The sequence below is a fragment of the Salvelinus alpinus genome, chromosome 11 (genome assembly GCF_045679555.1).
Source record: "Salvelinus alpinus chromosome 11, SLU_Salpinus.1, whole genome shotgun sequence".
Classification (NCBI taxonomy): Eukaryota; Metazoa; Chordata; class Actinopteri; order Salmoniformes; family Salmonidae; genus Salvelinus; species Salvelinus alpinus.
Window position 1 is genome coordinate 20,903,141 of NC_092096.1, and position 18,520 is coordinate 20,921,660.

The 18,520-nt window shown below is 48.1% G+C and overlaps 1 protein-coding gene across 1 annotated transcript in view; it reads right to left on the reverse strand.

The window, feature by feature from the left end:
* The window catches only part of LOC139533278 (neuron navigator 3-like), a 53,992-nt gene that overhangs the window by 4,127 nt on the left and 31,345 nt on the right, over positions 1-18,520 (reverse strand). Inside the window, exons 18-30 of the mRNA XM_071331347.1 lie at positions 17,654-17,677; positions 16,983-17,155; positions 15,079-15,232; positions 13,801-13,984; positions 6,904-7,001; positions 6,430-6,525; positions 6,028-6,196; positions 4,525-4,760; positions 4,181-4,335; positions 3,640-3,711; positions 1,968-2,164; positions 1,334-1,452; positions 999-1,202 (exon numbers count right to left, since the gene is read on the reverse strand). Of these exons, the coding sequence (XP_071187448.1) occupies positions 999-1,202; positions 1,334-1,452; positions 1,968-2,164; positions 3,640-3,711; positions 4,181-4,335; positions 4,525-4,760; positions 6,028-6,196; positions 6,430-6,525; positions 6,904-7,001; positions 13,801-13,984; positions 15,079-15,232; positions 16,983-17,155; positions 17,654-17,677 (1,881 nt within the window). The remainder of the gene's footprint in view (positions 1-998; positions 1,203-1,333; positions 1,453-1,967; positions 2,165-3,639; positions 3,712-4,180; positions 4,336-4,524; positions 4,761-6,027; positions 6,197-6,429; positions 6,526-6,903; positions 7,002-13,800; positions 13,985-15,078; positions 15,233-16,982; positions 17,156-17,653; positions 17,678-18,520) is intronic.

Below are 18,520 nucleotides of genomic sequence, written 5' to 3' on the forward strand. Positions count from 1 at the left end.
GGGAGTATCATCGGATGCGGCCACAGTGTCTCCTGACCCCTCCTGTCTCAGCCTCCAGTATTTATGCTGCAGTAGTTTATGTGTCGGGAGGCTACGTGTCTGTTATATCTGGAGTACTTCTCCTGTCTTATCCGGTGTCCTGTGTGAATTTAAGTATGCTCTCTCTAATTCTCTCTTTCTTTCTTTCTCTCTCTCGGAGGACCTGAGCCCTAGGACCATGCCTCAGGACTACCTGGCATGATGACTCCTTGCTGGACTACCTTGCTGGACTACCTGGCATGATGAAACTGCTGCTCCAGTTTCAACTGTTCTGCCTGCGGCTATGGAACCCTGACCTGTTCACAGGACGTGCTACCTGTCCCAGACCTGCTGTTTTCAACTCTCTAGAGACAGCAGGAGCGGTAGAGATACTCTGAATGATCGTATATGAAAAGCCAACTGACATTTACCCCTGAGGTGCTGACCTGTTGCACCCTCGACAACTACTGTGATTATTATTATTTGACCATGCTGGTCATTTATGAACATTGAACATCTTGGCCATGTTCTGTTATAATCTCCACACAGCACAGCCAGAAGAGGACTGGCCACCCCTCATAGCCTGGTTCCTCTCTAGGTTTCTTCCTAGGTTTTGGCCTTTCTAGGGAGTTTTTCCTAGCCACCGTGCTTCTACACCTGCATTGCTTGCTGTTTGGGGTTGTAGGCTGGGTTTCTGTACAGCACTTTGAGATATCAGCTGATGTAAGAAGGGCTATATAAATACATTTGATTTGATTTGCTCAGTCCTAGGACTGTAAAACTGAAGTGCTGATAGAAGGGCTCAGGGCGGAAACTTAATTCAATAATGTTCAATAATGTTTAACGATGCTACGAAACATGATAGAAGGAAATTAAGTAATTGGACAGGAAAAGGTGCAACACTCGCTCACCATGAGAGCGAAATCCCCATACTGGACCTTCTTTCAGCATTTCAGGGCTTTGTTTTAATTTCTCCTTACCAGTGGGTCTCCTTCCGTGTCACTCTGTGACACTTGTTTGGAAGAGGCGCCCTCTTTGGAGGAGCTGTAGCCGTCATAGCCCACGTCCTCTGGCCGTAACTGGAGCAGGGCCTGGCTGTCATGCTGCAAGGAGGCAGATCTCCAGGGGTAGGTGTCCTTCACCCACTTAGACGGGTCCTCCCACGCCGCCCTCTTGCCGTACAGCTGTAATGGTGGCCACAAAACGAGAAATGAGTTAAGCAAAAGGAGAAATCATAGATGCTGATGACAGGGGCAACTTCACCCTACACCGGTACCCCTCCACTTTGTGTCCTTTGACCTCCGTCTGTACCCACCTGGAGCCCTTCTCTAACGGCTTCCAGCAGGTAAGGCACCAGGGAGTAGTTCCATAGGTCAGTGAACCACACCCGCGAGCCATCTGCATCCATGGGGCAGGACAGGAAGAGCCTGGGACCTGTAGGCAGAACACAACACATTCAGTGTGTTTTGCTGGATCAGAGACAATTAATGCTTGATTGGAAAATGTGGTCGGAGGCGCAGTACGGATGGTGTGACGCAGAGGCCAAATTGAGCTCTGTACCGCATCGCCGTGCGCCTCTCAAATTTTGTAACAATGCGGAGGGCTCAGTATAGCTCCGCATTGACATGATTGGTTGACGGTAGGTGGCAGCGGGAGGTCCGGTATAAACACAAATTCACTTCCTTGACAACTTCTAACAGCTCTGTGCTGCTCAGGGAAGTGCAAGAAGTATGAATGCCCTGACTTCTGCAGAGCCCCTATCACCGTAAATGCTGCACGGCCAATGCAGACGTCTGATTGACCATGTAGCGCCTTTCAGTTTGAGCACATAGCCAAAGTCACAACACCAAAATACACTTATTAAGTGTCATGTGTGCAATGTTCAAACGATCATTTAGAAATATGTGAACTCAGTGTGTGTGTGGGCATGCGTGCGTGCATTGTCTAACCGATGGTGACGTCTGAGGAGCTGTGAGCCTCCAGGAAGCCGTTGAGGTGCTGCCACGTCTTGGGAATCCAGTCGATGACCTTGATGAGGTCATTGCTGCGCATGTTCCTGTTGATCTCTGTCTCGATCAGCTTCCTGCGCAGAAATCGGCCCAGGAAACCCTTGACCGGCTCCGTGTGGTTGGCACACAGCACCCACCTGGAGACGGGGGGAAAGGATGACGAGACAACATGCATGACATCACACTCTATGGAGCAGCTGTGATGGAATTGGAGGCTACACCGCTACATGATTCCGGTAGACCTGAAATGATTGGATGTGGTGGTTATTCAAATCAACCTATGGAAAGAAAAGATGAAGCATCAAGTTTCTTATACCTAGGTCCAATTCTTTCAGATCAGTGACTAGAGAATGGCACTAGAGGTCGATTTGGAATTCAGCATTAGGGAAATTCCAGTTTTACTATTGACTATTGATTCATTTTTAATTGAGTTACAATTTTTTATATTTTTTATAGTTGCCCTTTTTAAAATAATACAGCACATCTTATTGTTGAAAAAGGCCCCGGGCCAAACTGGGAAGAATATTCTCAGATTTTGATCCTACCTGTGTCCGATGTAAAACAGAACCAGCCACACTGTATCATATGTTTTGGGGCTGTCATAAACTGTCAGGTTTCTGGGAATTCATATTTAAATGTTTCTCTAATATATATGACACTGTTATAAATCCGTCTCCCCTTACATCCCTTTTTGGAGTACTGCCCATAGGTACCCCCCTGTCAAGAATCCAGTTGGACACTGTTGCTTATACAACTCTTTTAGCTAGACGGCTAACACTACAGAACTGGAAGATGGCAGCTCCCCCATCTTATAAATATTGGGTGCGAGATGTGTTGTGCTCTCAGAAACTAGAAAAAATGTAATTCAATACACGTGGGAACCCCAAACTGTTTAATGAGGCTTGGGCTCCATTCCGGTCTTACTTTAAACAGTCCATCCTTTAATGGCATTCATATTAAAACATAAATAAGTCTGTATTTGACTCCCTTGTGAATTAAGGGCTGGATGAGCATTTCTTTGTTTGTTTTTTCTTTTGGGTGGGGGGGGGCATTAAGGTTGATGTGCCTATTGATTCTTATTGAATGTGACCTGCGGATGCCTTGTTCATCTTGCCCTGTCAGAGACTAAAATGTGAGCTCGTTTTGCCCTGTTTTTAATTTTTTAATTTTGTTCACGCTTACATAATTATATATATATATTTTTTAAAGCATTGTAAAAAAAAAAAAAAATTGTCCAGTGGATGGTTGGGTGGTTGTATTTCTCCACCCCTATTCTTTGTCTGTTTACAGGAACAATGGTGAGGTGTCTGCTCTGTCCCTGTACTACAGATGGCCCTGGTAGCCTTCTGCCCGGTGTGTTCAACTTGTCCAAAGTACGGTATCTTTAAAGCTATTCTTTTTTATTTGTATTTTTTCTAGTTGAGTATATTATTTATGTTGTCTTGTGTGTAAAACTGAATAAACAGAGTTTTCAAAAAAAAGAAAAAAGCCCCAAAATAATGTTAGTTAGCAAAAATCTGCTTGAATATGTTGTCTGTACAGGAAAAACAATATGTTCAAAGCAAAGAGCAAATGAAGCTTTTGAATCCTGGTTTGAGTGTTGGTGACATACCTGAAATTGTGGTGAAGCTCAAGGTTGGGAGAGGAAGACACTCCCTGGTTCATGGTTCCAATCACATACGGGCTGCAGACAAGACAGAACAATTATACTGAGGACAGTGCAGTTACGTACCAGGGCCAGGCAATAAGGATATTTACCTTTCCTTCACAACAGTGATTGTGCTTATCAGGGAACAGTAGGTAAACTCTCTTGAATAGAATACGAATTGCATCATCTTGTAATGAGTAAAGCTAGAAATGGTTGTTGGTACAGAATCCCAGTGTTCACATTAACTCTAACTGTTGCATTTGAGTTAAACACAATCATCATCATCACCCCCATCATCATCATCACCACCACCATCACCAACACGACCATCTTGTAATGAGTAAAGCTAGAAATGGTTGTTGGTACAGAATCTCAGTGTTCACATAAACTCTAACTGTTGCATTTGAGTTAAACACAATCATCATCATCACCCCCATCATCATCATCACCACCACCATCCTATAGCGGCTAGACTTGCTTGCTGTGCCGGTGGAGCTATACTCACCATTTGTGGTACTTGTAGTTGAGGAATCCGTTGAAGATGTCGCTGAGTGAGCCGATGTGGTGGAGGTTGTCCAGTATGACCACGGTGGGCAGCTCCGTCTCGCTGTCCTCAGAGTTGCACTGCTCTGCCAGGCTGGATAGGTACTGACGCAGGTCCTGCCCAGAAACAACACACAGTGAGCTTAAAGATGTGGCCATTATTCATAAAGTGAGTGTTACTTTGTCTTTGAAATAGGACCACTGTCCTTGATATACTGTATAGTGCCAAGCGAGGCGATTTATAGACAAATATGCCGACTCCTTAGCAACTAGCTCCTTAATACTCTTGGCTGAGTGTTTTCTTACCTTGCTGGATTTCTGGTCCACGTTGAAGCTAGCCAAGTTGCTCTCCGTGACCTTTCGACCAGACTTGGTGACAATGAACTCTGCCAGCTTGCTGGCCAGGAAGGACTTCCCGGTGCCGCTGGGGCCAGAGAGGATGATGCGGCGATGCTCCATGAGCAGGTTGAGGTATCTCTGGATGATGGGCTTGGGGATGAGGGTGTCAAATACCAGGCTGTCTATGCTGTTCTCCTTCACACCTGCAGGAGGAGAGACGTGATTGTCTGATGATACTAGGTGCTAATAATACAGGATATTATCATGTTAACGGTATATAACGGTACATAGCCTCTCACAACCTGTGTTAGACTGAATAGAATTCATGTCATTCTAGAACGAATGGAATGAATTGAGTTCATTCACTCAGGTAATAGCCCATAAAATATCATAATTAAATGCGGTGCGACTGTGTGATGGCTAATAAATGATGTTAACATAAAATAAATCAGGAGAAATGGGAAGAGTTGATTATTGTTTATGGTGCAACTCTTTGGGACGTCAGGTGGCGTATGTGTCAAGCGTCTCAGTGGGAGCGCTGATTTAGGATCAGCAGAGTAACTATAATTCAGCTTCAATAACTTCAGAGTAACTATAATTCAGCTTCAATGACTTCAGAGTAACTATAATTCAGCTTCAATGACTGCAGAGTAACTATAATTCAGCTTCAATAACTTCAGAGTAACTATAATTCAGCTTCAATGACTGCAGAGTAACTATAATTCAGCTTCAATGACTGCAGAGTAACTATAATTCAGTTTCAATGACTGCAGAGTAACTATAATTCAGCTTCAATGACTGCAGAGTAACTATAATTGACTGTTGATGGGAGCTTGGACACTACTCCTCCAGTGAAAACACAACTGTAATGCAGAGTGCTGACACAGGATTCAATGGCACCTAGTTCAGGCCTGGCCCTCTACATTTTCCTGCTGATGGCCACTGTTGTGACTATGGGAGAGAAGCGGCCATTACGACCACAGGAATATAGCAGCCAGCATGCGAGTGAAATAAAGGAAGTGTTGTCTACTTTTTTTTTGTTGCTCTGGTGGATAAAAATGGAAGCCGATGTTAGTCCATTTAAAACACCTCCTTTGCCCCTTCAGGAGCAGAACATTGACTGAAGTGTCCGAAGTGCTTTTCAAAGTGCATGAGGGTATTGTCATGTCAGGATGAAGAAGCTTTTGGAAATTCTATTTAAACCTTCTGGGGTTCCATTTTGTCATGTTTGGAAATGTGCCATCCTATAGGCAGGGCCGTGGGTTGTTCCTGGTCAGGTCTCATGGTCAAGACTCAAGGCCCTTCCTCTATATCTGTGCTATTTGGATTTAATAAGCTTTATTATCCCACCAGAGGGAAATGTGTTTGGTCATGTCCTTAAAAGGATGTAGGACGTACAGTAATACATAAAACACACAACAATAGAAACAGTGAAATGCATCATGCCGTTAGTCTGGGCCATCCTAGTACCTTTGAGGTTGACGCTGATGACGTTGTTGTCCCCCACCAGGTAGCCACAGGGCAGCATTTCAGGCAGTTCAGCGGCGTGGGCCCGCACCACATCCCCCATCCTATAGCTGACTATACTGTCTGAGTTCAGCCCCAGACTGGTCAGTGGGTCCACCCGGAACACGTACTCCTGGAGGGGAAATGGTCAAATAGAATTCTAAGATAGACACATTCTATCTAATATCTCAGTGTTTATCCATGTGTTTCCACAACAAAGAAATAGTCTGTCAATCATACAGATGAAGAACCAGATATCATGAGCTTTTTCTGACACAAAAAATGTAGTGCTTCATATTTGTTTTTTTGTCTGTAGGGTTCAGTCAGTGACTGATCATATGGTGAGCAGGGGGAAGGAGGTTTTACCTTGAATAATCGTCTGATTACTCCATCTAGCACATCCCACTTGGTCTTTCCGCTCACGCCGATGGAACCAATGAGGTACTCCTGGCTTTGCATACCCTGAGTGTACAATAGGGAATTAGAAAATGTAGCATGTCAGAGACTTGAATGAAAATAAGTGACAAAATTGTTGTACCAAACAGTGATTTGGACTGAAATAGGTGCCAGTGTTTTTTTGGTTGCCGGTACTGTTTATATTAAGGTGCAGGAGCTCCAAAGTTATTTTGATATAATATTTTATAAGAGGAACAGAAAAACGAAGGTCCCGGTACTCGGCTCCGGTGAGCTCCTGCCCAAGTCAAGCGCTGGTACCGAAGCATCTGATTATACGACAGCATAAGATTCTCACATTGTTATTCTAGGCACCATATCTCATTAGCTACCGTGGACTTATTGGAGCCACTGTTGATTCTAGGCACCTATATCTCACTTAGTTACCTTGGTCTTATTGGAGCCACTGTTGATTGTGACCACAATGCGGACACTGCGCCCCTCTTTGCGTAGATTGCCCTCATAACCATCGTCCAGGAGAATATCTGTGGGCACAAACACAACTATCAAGGGAAGAAACAATCTTGGGGAAAAACATATTGTAACGGCGTTCCTCCTCCTCTTCATACGAAGAGGAGGAGCAGGGATCGAACCAAAATGCAGACTTGTGATTTGACATTATATTTATTAAAGTAAAGACGAAAACACGAACTTCACTTAAATATAAACAAAATAACAAAACGATGTAGACAAACCTGAACGTAAGGACTTACATGTAACGCAGAACGAACGAACAGGAAAATGACTACACAAAACGACGAACGAACGAAACAGTCCCGTATGGTGCAACATAGACACAGACACAGGAGACAACCACCCACGACAAACAATGTGAAAACACCTACCTTAATATGATTCTCAATCAGAGGAGATGAAAACCACCTGCCTCTAATTGAGAACCATATTAGGTACCCAAACCAACATAGAAACAGAAAACATAGACTGCCCACCCAAACTCACGTCCTGACCAGCTAACACATAAAACAACTAACAGAAAACAGGTCAGGAACGTGACATAACCCCCCCCTCAAGGTGCGAACTCCGGGCGCACCAGCACAAAGTCTAGGGGAGGGTCTGGGTGGGCATCTGACCACGGTGGTGGCTCAGGCTCTGGGCGAGGTCCCCACCCCACCATAGTCAATCCCAGCTTACGTCTCCCCCTTAGAATGACCACCCTCCTTTTCCACCCACCTAATATAAGGGGCAACACCAAGATAAGGGACAGCTCCGGGACCAGGTAGCTCAGGACAGCGAGGTAGGTCGGAATAGAGAGGTAGCTCAGGATAGAGAGGTAGCTCAGGATAGAGAGGTAGCTCAGGATAGAGGGGCAACTCCGGACTGAAGGGCAGCTCCGGACAGAGAGACAGCTCTGGACTGAGGGGCAGTTCTGGATTACTAGCCGCTTCGGGCTGAGGGGCAGCTCATGGCAGGCTGACGGCTCTGGACGCTCATGGCAGGCTGACGGCTCTGGACCGCTCATGGCAGGCTGACGGCTATGGACGCTCATGGCAGGCTGACGGCTCTGGACGCTCATGGCAGGCTGACGGCTCTGGACGCTCATGGCAGGCTGACGGCTCTGGCTGCCCATGGCTCGCTGACGGCTCTGGCTGCCCATGGCTCGCTGACGGCTCTGGCTGCTCATGGCTCACTAACAGCTCTGGACGCTCATGGCTCACTGGCGGCTCTGGCAGATCCTGTCTGGTTGGCGGCTCTGGCAGATCCTGTCTGACGAATGGCTCTAGCGGCTCCTGACTGACTATCGGCTCTGACGGCTCGGGACAGACGGGCGGCTCAGATGGCGCTGGGGAGACGGATGGCTCAGATGGCGCTGGGGAGACGGATGGCTCAGATGGCGCTGGGGAGACGGATGGCTCAGATGGCGCTGGGGAGACGGATGGCTCTGGCCGGATAAGGCGCACTGTAGACCTAGTGCGTGGTGCCGGAACTGGAGGCACCGGGCTAAGGACACGCACCTTCAGGCTAGTGCGGGGAGCAGGGACAGGGCACACTGGACTCTCAAAGCGTACTATTTGCCTGGTGCGTGGTACCGGCACTGGTGGCACCGGGCTGAGGGCACGCACATCAGGACGAGTACGGGGAGAAGGAACAGTGTGTACAGGGCTCTGGAGACGCACAGGTGGCTTAGTGCGAAAACACGAACTTCACTTAAATATAAACAAAATAACAAAACGATGTAGACAAACCTGAACGTAAGGACTTACATGTAACGCAGAACGAACGAACAGGAAAATGACTACACAAAACGACGAACGAACGAAACAGTCCCGTATGGTGCAACATAGACACAGACACAGGAGACAACCACCCACGACAAACAATGTGAAAACACCTACCTTAATATGATTCTCAATCAGAGGAGATGAAAACCACCTGCCTCTAATTGAGAACCATATTAGGTACCCAAACCAACATAGAAACAGAAAACATAGACTGCCCACCCAAACTCACGTCCTGACCAGCTAACACATAAAACAACTAACAGAAAACAGGTCAGGAACGTGACATAACCCCCCCCTCAAGGTGCGAACTCCGGGCACACCAGCACAAAGTCTAGGGGAGGGTCTGGGTGGGCATCTGACCACGGTGGTGGCTCAGGCTCTGGGCGAGGTCCCCACCCCACCATAGTCAATCCCAGCTTACGTCTCCCCCTTAGAATGACCACCCTCCTTTTCCACCCACCTAATATAAGGGGCAACACCAAGATAAGGGACAGCTCCGGGACCAGGTAGCTCAGGACAGCGAGGTAGGTCGGAATAGAGAGGTAGCTCAGGATAGAGAGGTAGCTCAGGATAGAGAGGTAGCTCAGGATAGAGGGGCAACTCCGGACTGAAGGGCAGCTCCGGACAGAGAGACAGCTCTGGACTGAGGGGCAGTTCTGGATTACTAGCCGCTTCGGGCTGAGGGGCAGCTCATGGCAGGCTGACGGCTCTGGACGCTCATGGCAGGCTGACGGCTCTGGACCGCTCATGGCAGGCTGACAGCTATGGACGCTCATGGCAGGCTGACGGCTCTGGACGCTCATGGCAGGCTGACGGCTCTGGACGCTCATGGCAGGCTGACGGCTCTGGCTGCCCATGGCTCGCTGACGGCTCTGGCTGCCCATGGCTCGCTGACGGCTCTGGCTGCTCATGGCTCACTAACAGCTCTGGACGCTCATGGCTCACTGGCGGCTCTGGCAGATCCTGTCTGGTTGGCGGCTCTGGCAGATCCTGTCTGGTTGGCGGCTCTGGCAGATCCTGTCTGGTTGGCGGCTCTGGCAGATCCTGTCTGGTTGGCGGCTCTGGCAGATCCTGTCTGGTTGGCGGCTCTGGCAGATCCTGTCTGGTTGGCGGCTCTGGCAGATCCTGTCTGGTTGGCGGCTCTGGCAGATCCTGTCTGGTTGGCGGCTCTGGCAGATCCTGTCTGACGAATGGCTCTAGCGGCTCCTGACTGACTATCGGCTCTGACGGCTCGGGACAGACGGGCGGCTCAGATGGCGCTGGGGAGACGGATGGCTCAGATGGCGCTGGGGAGACGGATGGCTCAGATGGCGCTGGGGAGACGGATGGCTCAGATGGCGCTGGGGAGACGGATGGCTCTGGCCGGATAAGGCGCACTGTAGACCTAGTGCGTGGTGCCGGAACTGGAGGCACCGGGCTAAGGACACGCACCTTCAGGCTAGTGCGGGGAGCAGGGACAGGGCACACTGGACTCTCAAAGCGTACTATTTGCCTGGTGCGTGGTACCGGCACTGGTGGCACCGGGCTGAGGGCACGCACATCAGGACGAGTACGGGGAGAAGGAACAGTGTGTACAGGGCTCTGGAGACGCACAGGTGGCTTAGTGCGTGGTGCCGGAACTGGAGGCACTGGGCTGGAGACACTCACCATAGGGAGAGTGCGTGGAGGAGGAACAGGGCTCTGAAGACGCACTGGAAGCCTGGTGCGTGGTGTAGGCACTGGTGGTACTGGGCTGGGGCGGGGAGGTAGCGCCGGAAATACCGGACCGTGCAGGCGTACTGGCTCCCTTGAGCATTGAGCCTGCCCAACCTTACCTGGTTGAATGCTCCCCGTCGCCCGCCCAGTGCGGGGAGGTGGAATAACCCGCACCGGGCTATGTAGGCGAACCGGGGACACCATGCGTAAGGCTGGTGCCATGTAAGCCGGCCCAAGGAGACGCACTGGTGGCCAGATATGTAGAGCCGGCTTCATGGCACTTGGCTCAATGCTCAATCTAGCCCTACCAGTGCGGGGAGGTGGAATAACCCGCACCGGGCAATGCACACGTACAGGAGACACCGTGCGCTCTACTGCGTAACACGGCGTCTGCCCGTACTCCCGCTCTCCACGGTTAGCCTGAGAAGTGGGCGCAGGTCTCCTACCTGCCCTTGGCCCACTACCTCTTAGCCCCCCCAAGAATTTTTTGGGGTTTCTTCTCGGGCTTCCTTGCTAGCCTTCATATCTGCGGTTCCTCTCTCCCGTTGCCTCCGCTCTCCTAAGCGCCTCCAGCTGTTCCCATGGGAGGCGATCCCTTCCAGCCAGGATCTCCTCCCATGTGTAGCAGCCCTTGCCGTTTAATTCGTCCTCCCAAGTCCATGAGTCCTGATCTCTTGGCCGCTGCTCGAACTTGCGCTGCTTGGTTCTGGATTGGTGGGTGGTTCTGTAACGGCGTTCCTCCTCCTCTTCATACGAAGAGGAGGAGCAGGGATCGAACCAAAATGCAGACTTGTGATTTGACATTATATTTATTAAACTAAAGACGAAAACACGAACTTCACTTAAATATAAACAAAATAACAAAACGATGTAGACAAACCTGAACGTAAGGACTTACATGTAACGCAGAACGAACGAACAGGAAAATGACTACACAAAACGACGAACGAACGAAACAGTCCCGTATGGTGCAACATAGACACAGACACAGGAGACAACCACCCACGACAAACAATGTGAAAACACCTACCTTAATATGATTCTCAATCAGAGGAGATGAAAACCACCTGCCTCTAATTGAGAACCATATTAGGTACCCAAACCAACATAGAAACAGAAAACATAGACTGCCCACCCAAACTCACGTCCTGACCAGCTAACACATAAAACAACTAACAGAAAACAGGTCAGGAACGTGACACATCTCTGTAATAAAAGCGTCTGAAAAATAGAGAAGTAAAAACCACAGAGCCTAAATGTAATATAGAGCGGTCCTCCTGCCTGTTTGAAAGACACGGTTGTCAGGCTAAAAAAGTTACATTGCTAGGAGCTCCAGATATTAATTATAAACAATCTATTTTCCTCTCTCTCTGCTTTATTTACAATGAACTGGGGAGGAAGGGGAACTACTTTGTATTCGGCTGGCTTGCTGGCACGCAGGCTCTGTGCAGGGGTGATAAGGGCCCTCTGCCACTCGTCTTCCCACGCGCTGCTGCTCCCAACTCATCCCCCCATCAATTAAACAGCCCCAAAGTCCTCCGAGAGTGTTCTGTTTTAATTACAGGACAGACGAGGAGACCAAAGGAGGACCGAACAGCACTCCACTCATCGACGAGGACAAGGCCGGAGTAGAGGAGCATACAAGGTTTAATTAGTTTCTCTCTCTCACACACACACACACACACACACACACACACACACACACACACACACACACACACACACACACACACACACACACACACACACACACACACACACACACACACACACACACACACACACACACACACACACACACACACACACACACACACACACACACACACACACACACACACACACACACCTCTCCGAGGAGGTCTGTCGTCTGCTTGATTGATGCAGATGTTACTTCAACTTGAGGAACTCTACTTGGACAAACGTGCTGTGGTGATTCACCTTCATCCAAAAGGATTAGCACATTGTCTTCAAACTGGCCGAACAGCGTGTTGGGTAACAGTAAAGATAGGGCAACGCAGCGTGTTGGGTAACAGTAAAGATAGGGCAACGCAGCGTGTTGGGTAACAGTAAAGATAGAGCAACGCAGCGTGTTGGGTAACAGTAAAGATAGGACAACGCAGCGTGTTGGGTAACAGTAAAGATAGGGCAACGCAGCGTGTTGGGTAACAGTAAAGATAGGACAACGCAGCGTGTTGGGTAACAGTAAAGATAGGACAACGCAGCGTGTTGGGTAACAGTAAAGATAGGACAACGCAGCGTGTTGGGTAACAGTAAAGATAGGACAACGCAGCGTGTTGGGTAACAGTAAAGATAGGGCAACGTAGCGTGTTGGGTAACAGTAAAGATAGAGCAACGCAGCGTGTTGGGTAACAGTAAAGATAGGGCAACGCAGCGTGTTGGGTAACAGTAAAGATAGGACAACGCAGCGTGTTGGGTAACAGTAAAGATAGGACAACGCAGCGTGTTGGGTAACAGTAAAGATAGGGCAACGCAGCGTGTTGGGTAACAGTAAAGATAGAGCAACGCAGCGTGTTGGGTAAAAGTAAAGATAGGGCAACGCAGCGTGTTGGGTAACAGTAAAGATAGGACAACGCAGCGTGTTGGGTAATAGTAAAGATAGAGCAACGCAGCGTGTTGGGTAACAGTAAAGATAGGACAACGCAGCGTGTTGGGTAACAGTAAATATAGGGCAACGCAGCGTGTTGGGTAACAGTAAAGATAGGGCAACGCAGCGTGTTGGGTAACAGTAAAGATAGGGCAACGCAGCGTGTTGGGTAACAGTAAAGATAGGACAACGCAGCGTGTTGGGTAACAGTAAAGATAGGGCAACGCAGCGTGTAAACTGTTCATCTAAATCATCATCCAGGAGAATATAATGTAAAGTGTTCTACTGAGTTGTAGAGTCACGGGGCTGTGGTGAATCACCTGAAATGATGGTGTCTGTCATGTTGTAGAGTCACAGGGCTGTGGTGAATCACCTGACATGATGGTGTCTGTCATGTTGCAGAGTCACGGGGCTGTGGTGAATCACCTGACATGATGGTGTCTGTCATGATGTAGAGTCACGGAGCTGTGGTGAATCACCTGACATGATGGTGTCTGTCATGTTGTAGAGTCACGGGGTTATGGTGGGTCACCTGACATGATGGTGTCTGTCATGTTGTAGAGTCACGGGGCTGTGGTGAATCACCTGACATGATGGTGTCTGTCATGTTGTAGAGTCACGGGGTTATGGTGGGTCACCTGACATGATGGTGTCTGTCATGTTGTAGAGTCATGGGGTTATGGTGGGTCACCACAGTTGATGTTGAGGTTGTTGACGGACAGGCTCAAAGCTGTGGCTCACCTGACATGATGGTGTCTGTGATATTGAGGTTGTTGAGGGACAGGCCCAGAGATTGGCGCGAGGAGGACGAGGATGTGCTGGAGGTCTCAGAGGGCGGCCGGCCCATCTTGGCTGGCGTGGCGGCTGGCGTGGTGCCTCCCGTCTTGAGACGGTCATTTTCTGCTTTCAGCAGCTCGATCTCATTCTGCCCAATGACAGAGAATAAACATCAGGAGGATACTCTAAATGACAATGTCGTTGTTTCCTGACAGATGCTTTTCTAAACAATCGAAACATAATTACCAGAATGGACATTCCCATTCAAGTCAATGTTCTGTGATGGGTGGACCAGCAACCGTATTGAGTGTCCTGTCTAGTAATTCATATTTCTATGGTTATAACTCATCATGTAGGCCTACACCACATGTTGGGAGACAATGACGTCACCACAAATGGACGCTTTTAGAGAGCAATCCAGAAACTGAGCCCAACCCAATGTAAAATAAAGTCATTCTACTGAGAGGTAAGCCGATTAGAAGAATATGGAAATTTCCTTGCATTCAGACTGGCCATAGTTATCATTGTGGATCAGTATTAGTGTCATTGTTGGCTGTGAGAGCCTTTTAATCTCAACAGAGCTCTTTGTACTGGGCTGTTCACAAATCTAAATCCCAGATTAAGGGCCTGGGTGGATTATCTACACATCTGAGGAGAGAGCGCTGACTTCTCCAGTAGTTGCCGTTTTGTCATGGGAGTTGACATCAACGGCCAAGCCACTGTCCCCCCGGTCTTTGTCACGAGATGCATTGTCAGTGCTCTACCAGAAAGGTGATTGGGTGTATGGCACGGCCAGCCCCACTGACAGATAAACCTAATTAGTGGTCTGAGTGGTTATATTGTAAATTGACCACGGTGCCATCGCGGCTTGTTGGCTTCCCCCTGAACCCCCTGACCACCCCAGTCACCCCTGGCATGGCATCAAAGAGCCAGAACAATCCCCAAACACTGCATTAGCTCCCTAACTGCACAGTGTCACGCCCCACTGGCCCCTGGGAAACAGGTCTCTCTGGATGCAACCCAATAATGTCTCCTTCCTGAAGTATTGTTTTTACAGCATAAACAATATACATACAGATAAAACAACAGATAAGAAATGGACTGGATTAGTGTTAAACAAACAACAATATAAGGCTATATGTACAATTAGTGATTTGTTATATAAGTCAGTGCTAATTCACATTGGTGGGTCCCCCATGGTTTGGGTTGTGCATTCGTTTAGCAGGCTACCTGGTTCCTCACCTGCATACGGTTCATGGCCTCTCGGATCTGGTCCAGGTGGTGGGCGGAGCTAAGAGCCTCCAGGCGGATGTCTGTCAGCTTCAGTTCCTTCTCCCTCAGCTCGTTCTTCAGCTGCAGGATGATCTCCGCCTCCGCCTCCGTGCACTCACACAGCCTGCAAGGGGTCACACAGGGGTCACAGGGCTAGAAATACTACACACAGGGGTAGTTACACATACAGGCTAGAAATACTACAAACAGGGATAGTTACACATACAGGCTAGAAATACTACAAACAGGGATAGTTACACATACAGGCTAGAAATACTACAAACAGGGATAGTTACACATACAGGCTAGAAATACTACACACAGGGGTAGTTACACATACAGGCTAGAAATACTACAAACAGGGATAGTTACACATACAGGCTAGAAATACTACAAACAGGGATAGTTACACATACAGGCTAGAAATACTACAAACAGGGATAGTTACACATACAGGCTAGAAATACTACAAACAGGGGCAGTTTGGCTGAACAGTCAAACCAAAGAGGATCCATTGGAGTCAGTAGGAAACTGTTATGGCAGACATACTTAGAAAACACACATACACATAGGTGGTATGGGGTCACACAGGGATCAGGTGAGCATTGGGGATGAGTGAATCCTCTATCATAGGAATTGTCCATCTGGCATGCCAAGCAAAGACAAAGATGGTGTCTGTCTACGGTTCCAGTGTTGCTACTACTGCTACCATGTAAGTCATTCACTACTATCAAACTCTGCAGGTCATAGCTGAGTTTACGATCTGAAATGGGGAAATTGACTTCAAAACCCACACCATGAGCATCACCCTCCACGGCTAGGAAAGCCTGTCAGGGACCCTCCAAAGAAGTGAGGGTAAACCAACTAGCCAGCTGGCCCACACACAGCAGATGTGAATGAAACTAGCATGCTTCTGGCAAATGCATGGCCAGCCGAGGATATTAGCAAGATGGAGGAGCCTTCTGTACATGGCCAATTCACCAGCAGTATCAGTAAGCACGGAAATATAATATAATCTCCCATGACTGCTACAAGTGATTTTAATATTTGTGTACGCGGCTCACATTCTGGTGCATTATATTTTTGTGTCGTGGCCTGATTGGGGCCCTTTGTGAGAGAAAGGTTACGTCCCAAAGAGCACCCTATTCCCTACATAGTGCACTACTGTTGACCAGAGCCCTATGGGTCCTAGAGTGCACAATATAGGGACTAACGTGCCATTTGGGAGCCACACAAAGATAAAAGCAGGCTGAGTTAAGATGATGAAAGCACTTCACACCCCCAACAGCGTGCCAGCCACACACTGCCTGTTACCGAGATCTGTGTTTGTAGACCACATGACCGTTTAGCCTTCTCTTTGACATCCAAATGGGGAGGGGCTTGCTATCACAAACGCACTTGTTACTGGACAGATAGACATATGAAATGGAGAAACAAGGTGAACAAGAAGAGACATAAAAAAAAAACTGTGTGAATTCAGAAGAAAAACAACATTTGTGCCAAGAAATGGAAGATGCTGAAGTATGTGTTGTATGTAGATTGGGATGTAGCCTGTGTGTAATAATAATAATAATGAGGTGGGTGATTATATTTGTCCTGTTTCACACATGTACCAGTGTGTATTCATACATGTGTTAATTAGAAATGTGGTCTTTGCATATCCCAACTCCCCCCGAGAGGTAGGGTCACGTCCAGGGTCAGCCATTATCAACAGTGACCCTCGAGAAATTAGGGTTAAGTGCCTTGCACAAGGGAAAATCCACAGATTCTTCACCTTGTCGGCTCGCGGATTCGAACTAGCGACCTTTCGGTTACTGGCCCAACGCTCTAACCGCTAGGCTATCTGCCATGTGTGTATATTACAGTATACTCACTCTGTAGTAGAGGCTGAGGAGAGTAGTGTTGGGAAGCTGTCCTGTCTGTTAGCATGCTGTAGCTTGGGCGAGGAAGGTAGCGATGAGTCCGTCATCTCTTCGATGTCATCTTGGGGAGACTGAGGCTTGTTGCCCTTCTTCTTACTGAACGCCTGCTTGAACGAGCTCCGCAACTGCAAGAGAAACACCAAAACGTCAACATCGCCCATCTCTCCAACTTAACGGACATAATTTCCTGTCGGGCCAAGTCAGTGCTGTTCTTAGGCAACAGTCACCATCTGAGAGAGAGGGAACGCAAGGCAACTCAATCAAGGGCAAGAGAGGGATCCAATCAAGGGCGACTGTATGGAGGAGGAATGAGGAATGCAGGGAGGAGCCAGACTGTATGGAGGAGGAATGAGGAATGCAGGGGAGGAGCCAGACTGGAGGAATGAGGAATGCAGGGAGGAGCCAGACTGTATGGAGGAGGAATGAGAAATGCAGGGGAGGAGCCAGACTTTTTAAGGTCCTGGAACTAGAAACAAACAGGCAGTCAAAATGGAGGAAGAGGAGAGGGGGACTGTTTCCATGCCGAACAGTTGTAGAAGGGGAAAACGTTGAGGAACTGAGGAGGAAAGGAGAGGAGGAAGTCACCACAGCATACGGACGGTAGACGCTTTAGTACAACTAACCTGTGCTGGGATGGAATCAGCCACCTGAGGATAGAACAATCACTGCTGTTACCACAAGGACACGCCGCTCCACTGACCCACACATCATCACTACTGTATTACCGCTAGGGCCACCATTATCTTTAAAGGGGCAATCTGAGATTGGTACATCTATTTTTATACTTTCAAATGAATGATATATACAGTGGGGAGAACAAGTATTTGATACACTGCCGATTTTGCAGGTTTTCCTACTTACAAAGCATGTACAGGTCTGTAATTTTTATCATAGGTACACTTCAACTGTGAGAGACGGAATCTAAAACAAAAATCCAGAAAATCACAGTGTATGATTTTTAAGTAATTAATTTGCATTTTATTGCATGACATAAGTATTTGATCACCTACCAACCAGTAAGAATTCCAGCTCTCACAGACCTGTTAGTTTTTCTTTAAGAAGTCCTCCTGTTCTCCACTCATTACCTGTATTAACTGCACCTGTTTGAACTCGTTACCTGTATAAAAGACACCTGTCCACACACTCAATCAAACAGACTCCAACCTCTCCACAATGGCCAAGACCAGAGAGCTGTGTAAGGACATCAGGGATAAAATTGTAGACCTGCACAAGGCTGGGATGGGCTACAGGACAATAGGCAAGCAGCTTGGTGAGAAGGCAACAACTGTTGGCGCAGATATTAGAAAATGGAAGAAGTTCAAGATGACGGTCAATCACCCTTGGTCTGGGGCTCCATGCAAGATCTCACCTCGTGGGGCATCAATGATCATGAGGAAGGTGAGGGATCAGCCCAGAACTACACGGCAGGACCTGGTCAATGACCTGAAGAGAGCTGGGACCACAGTCTCAAAGAAAACCATTAGTAACAC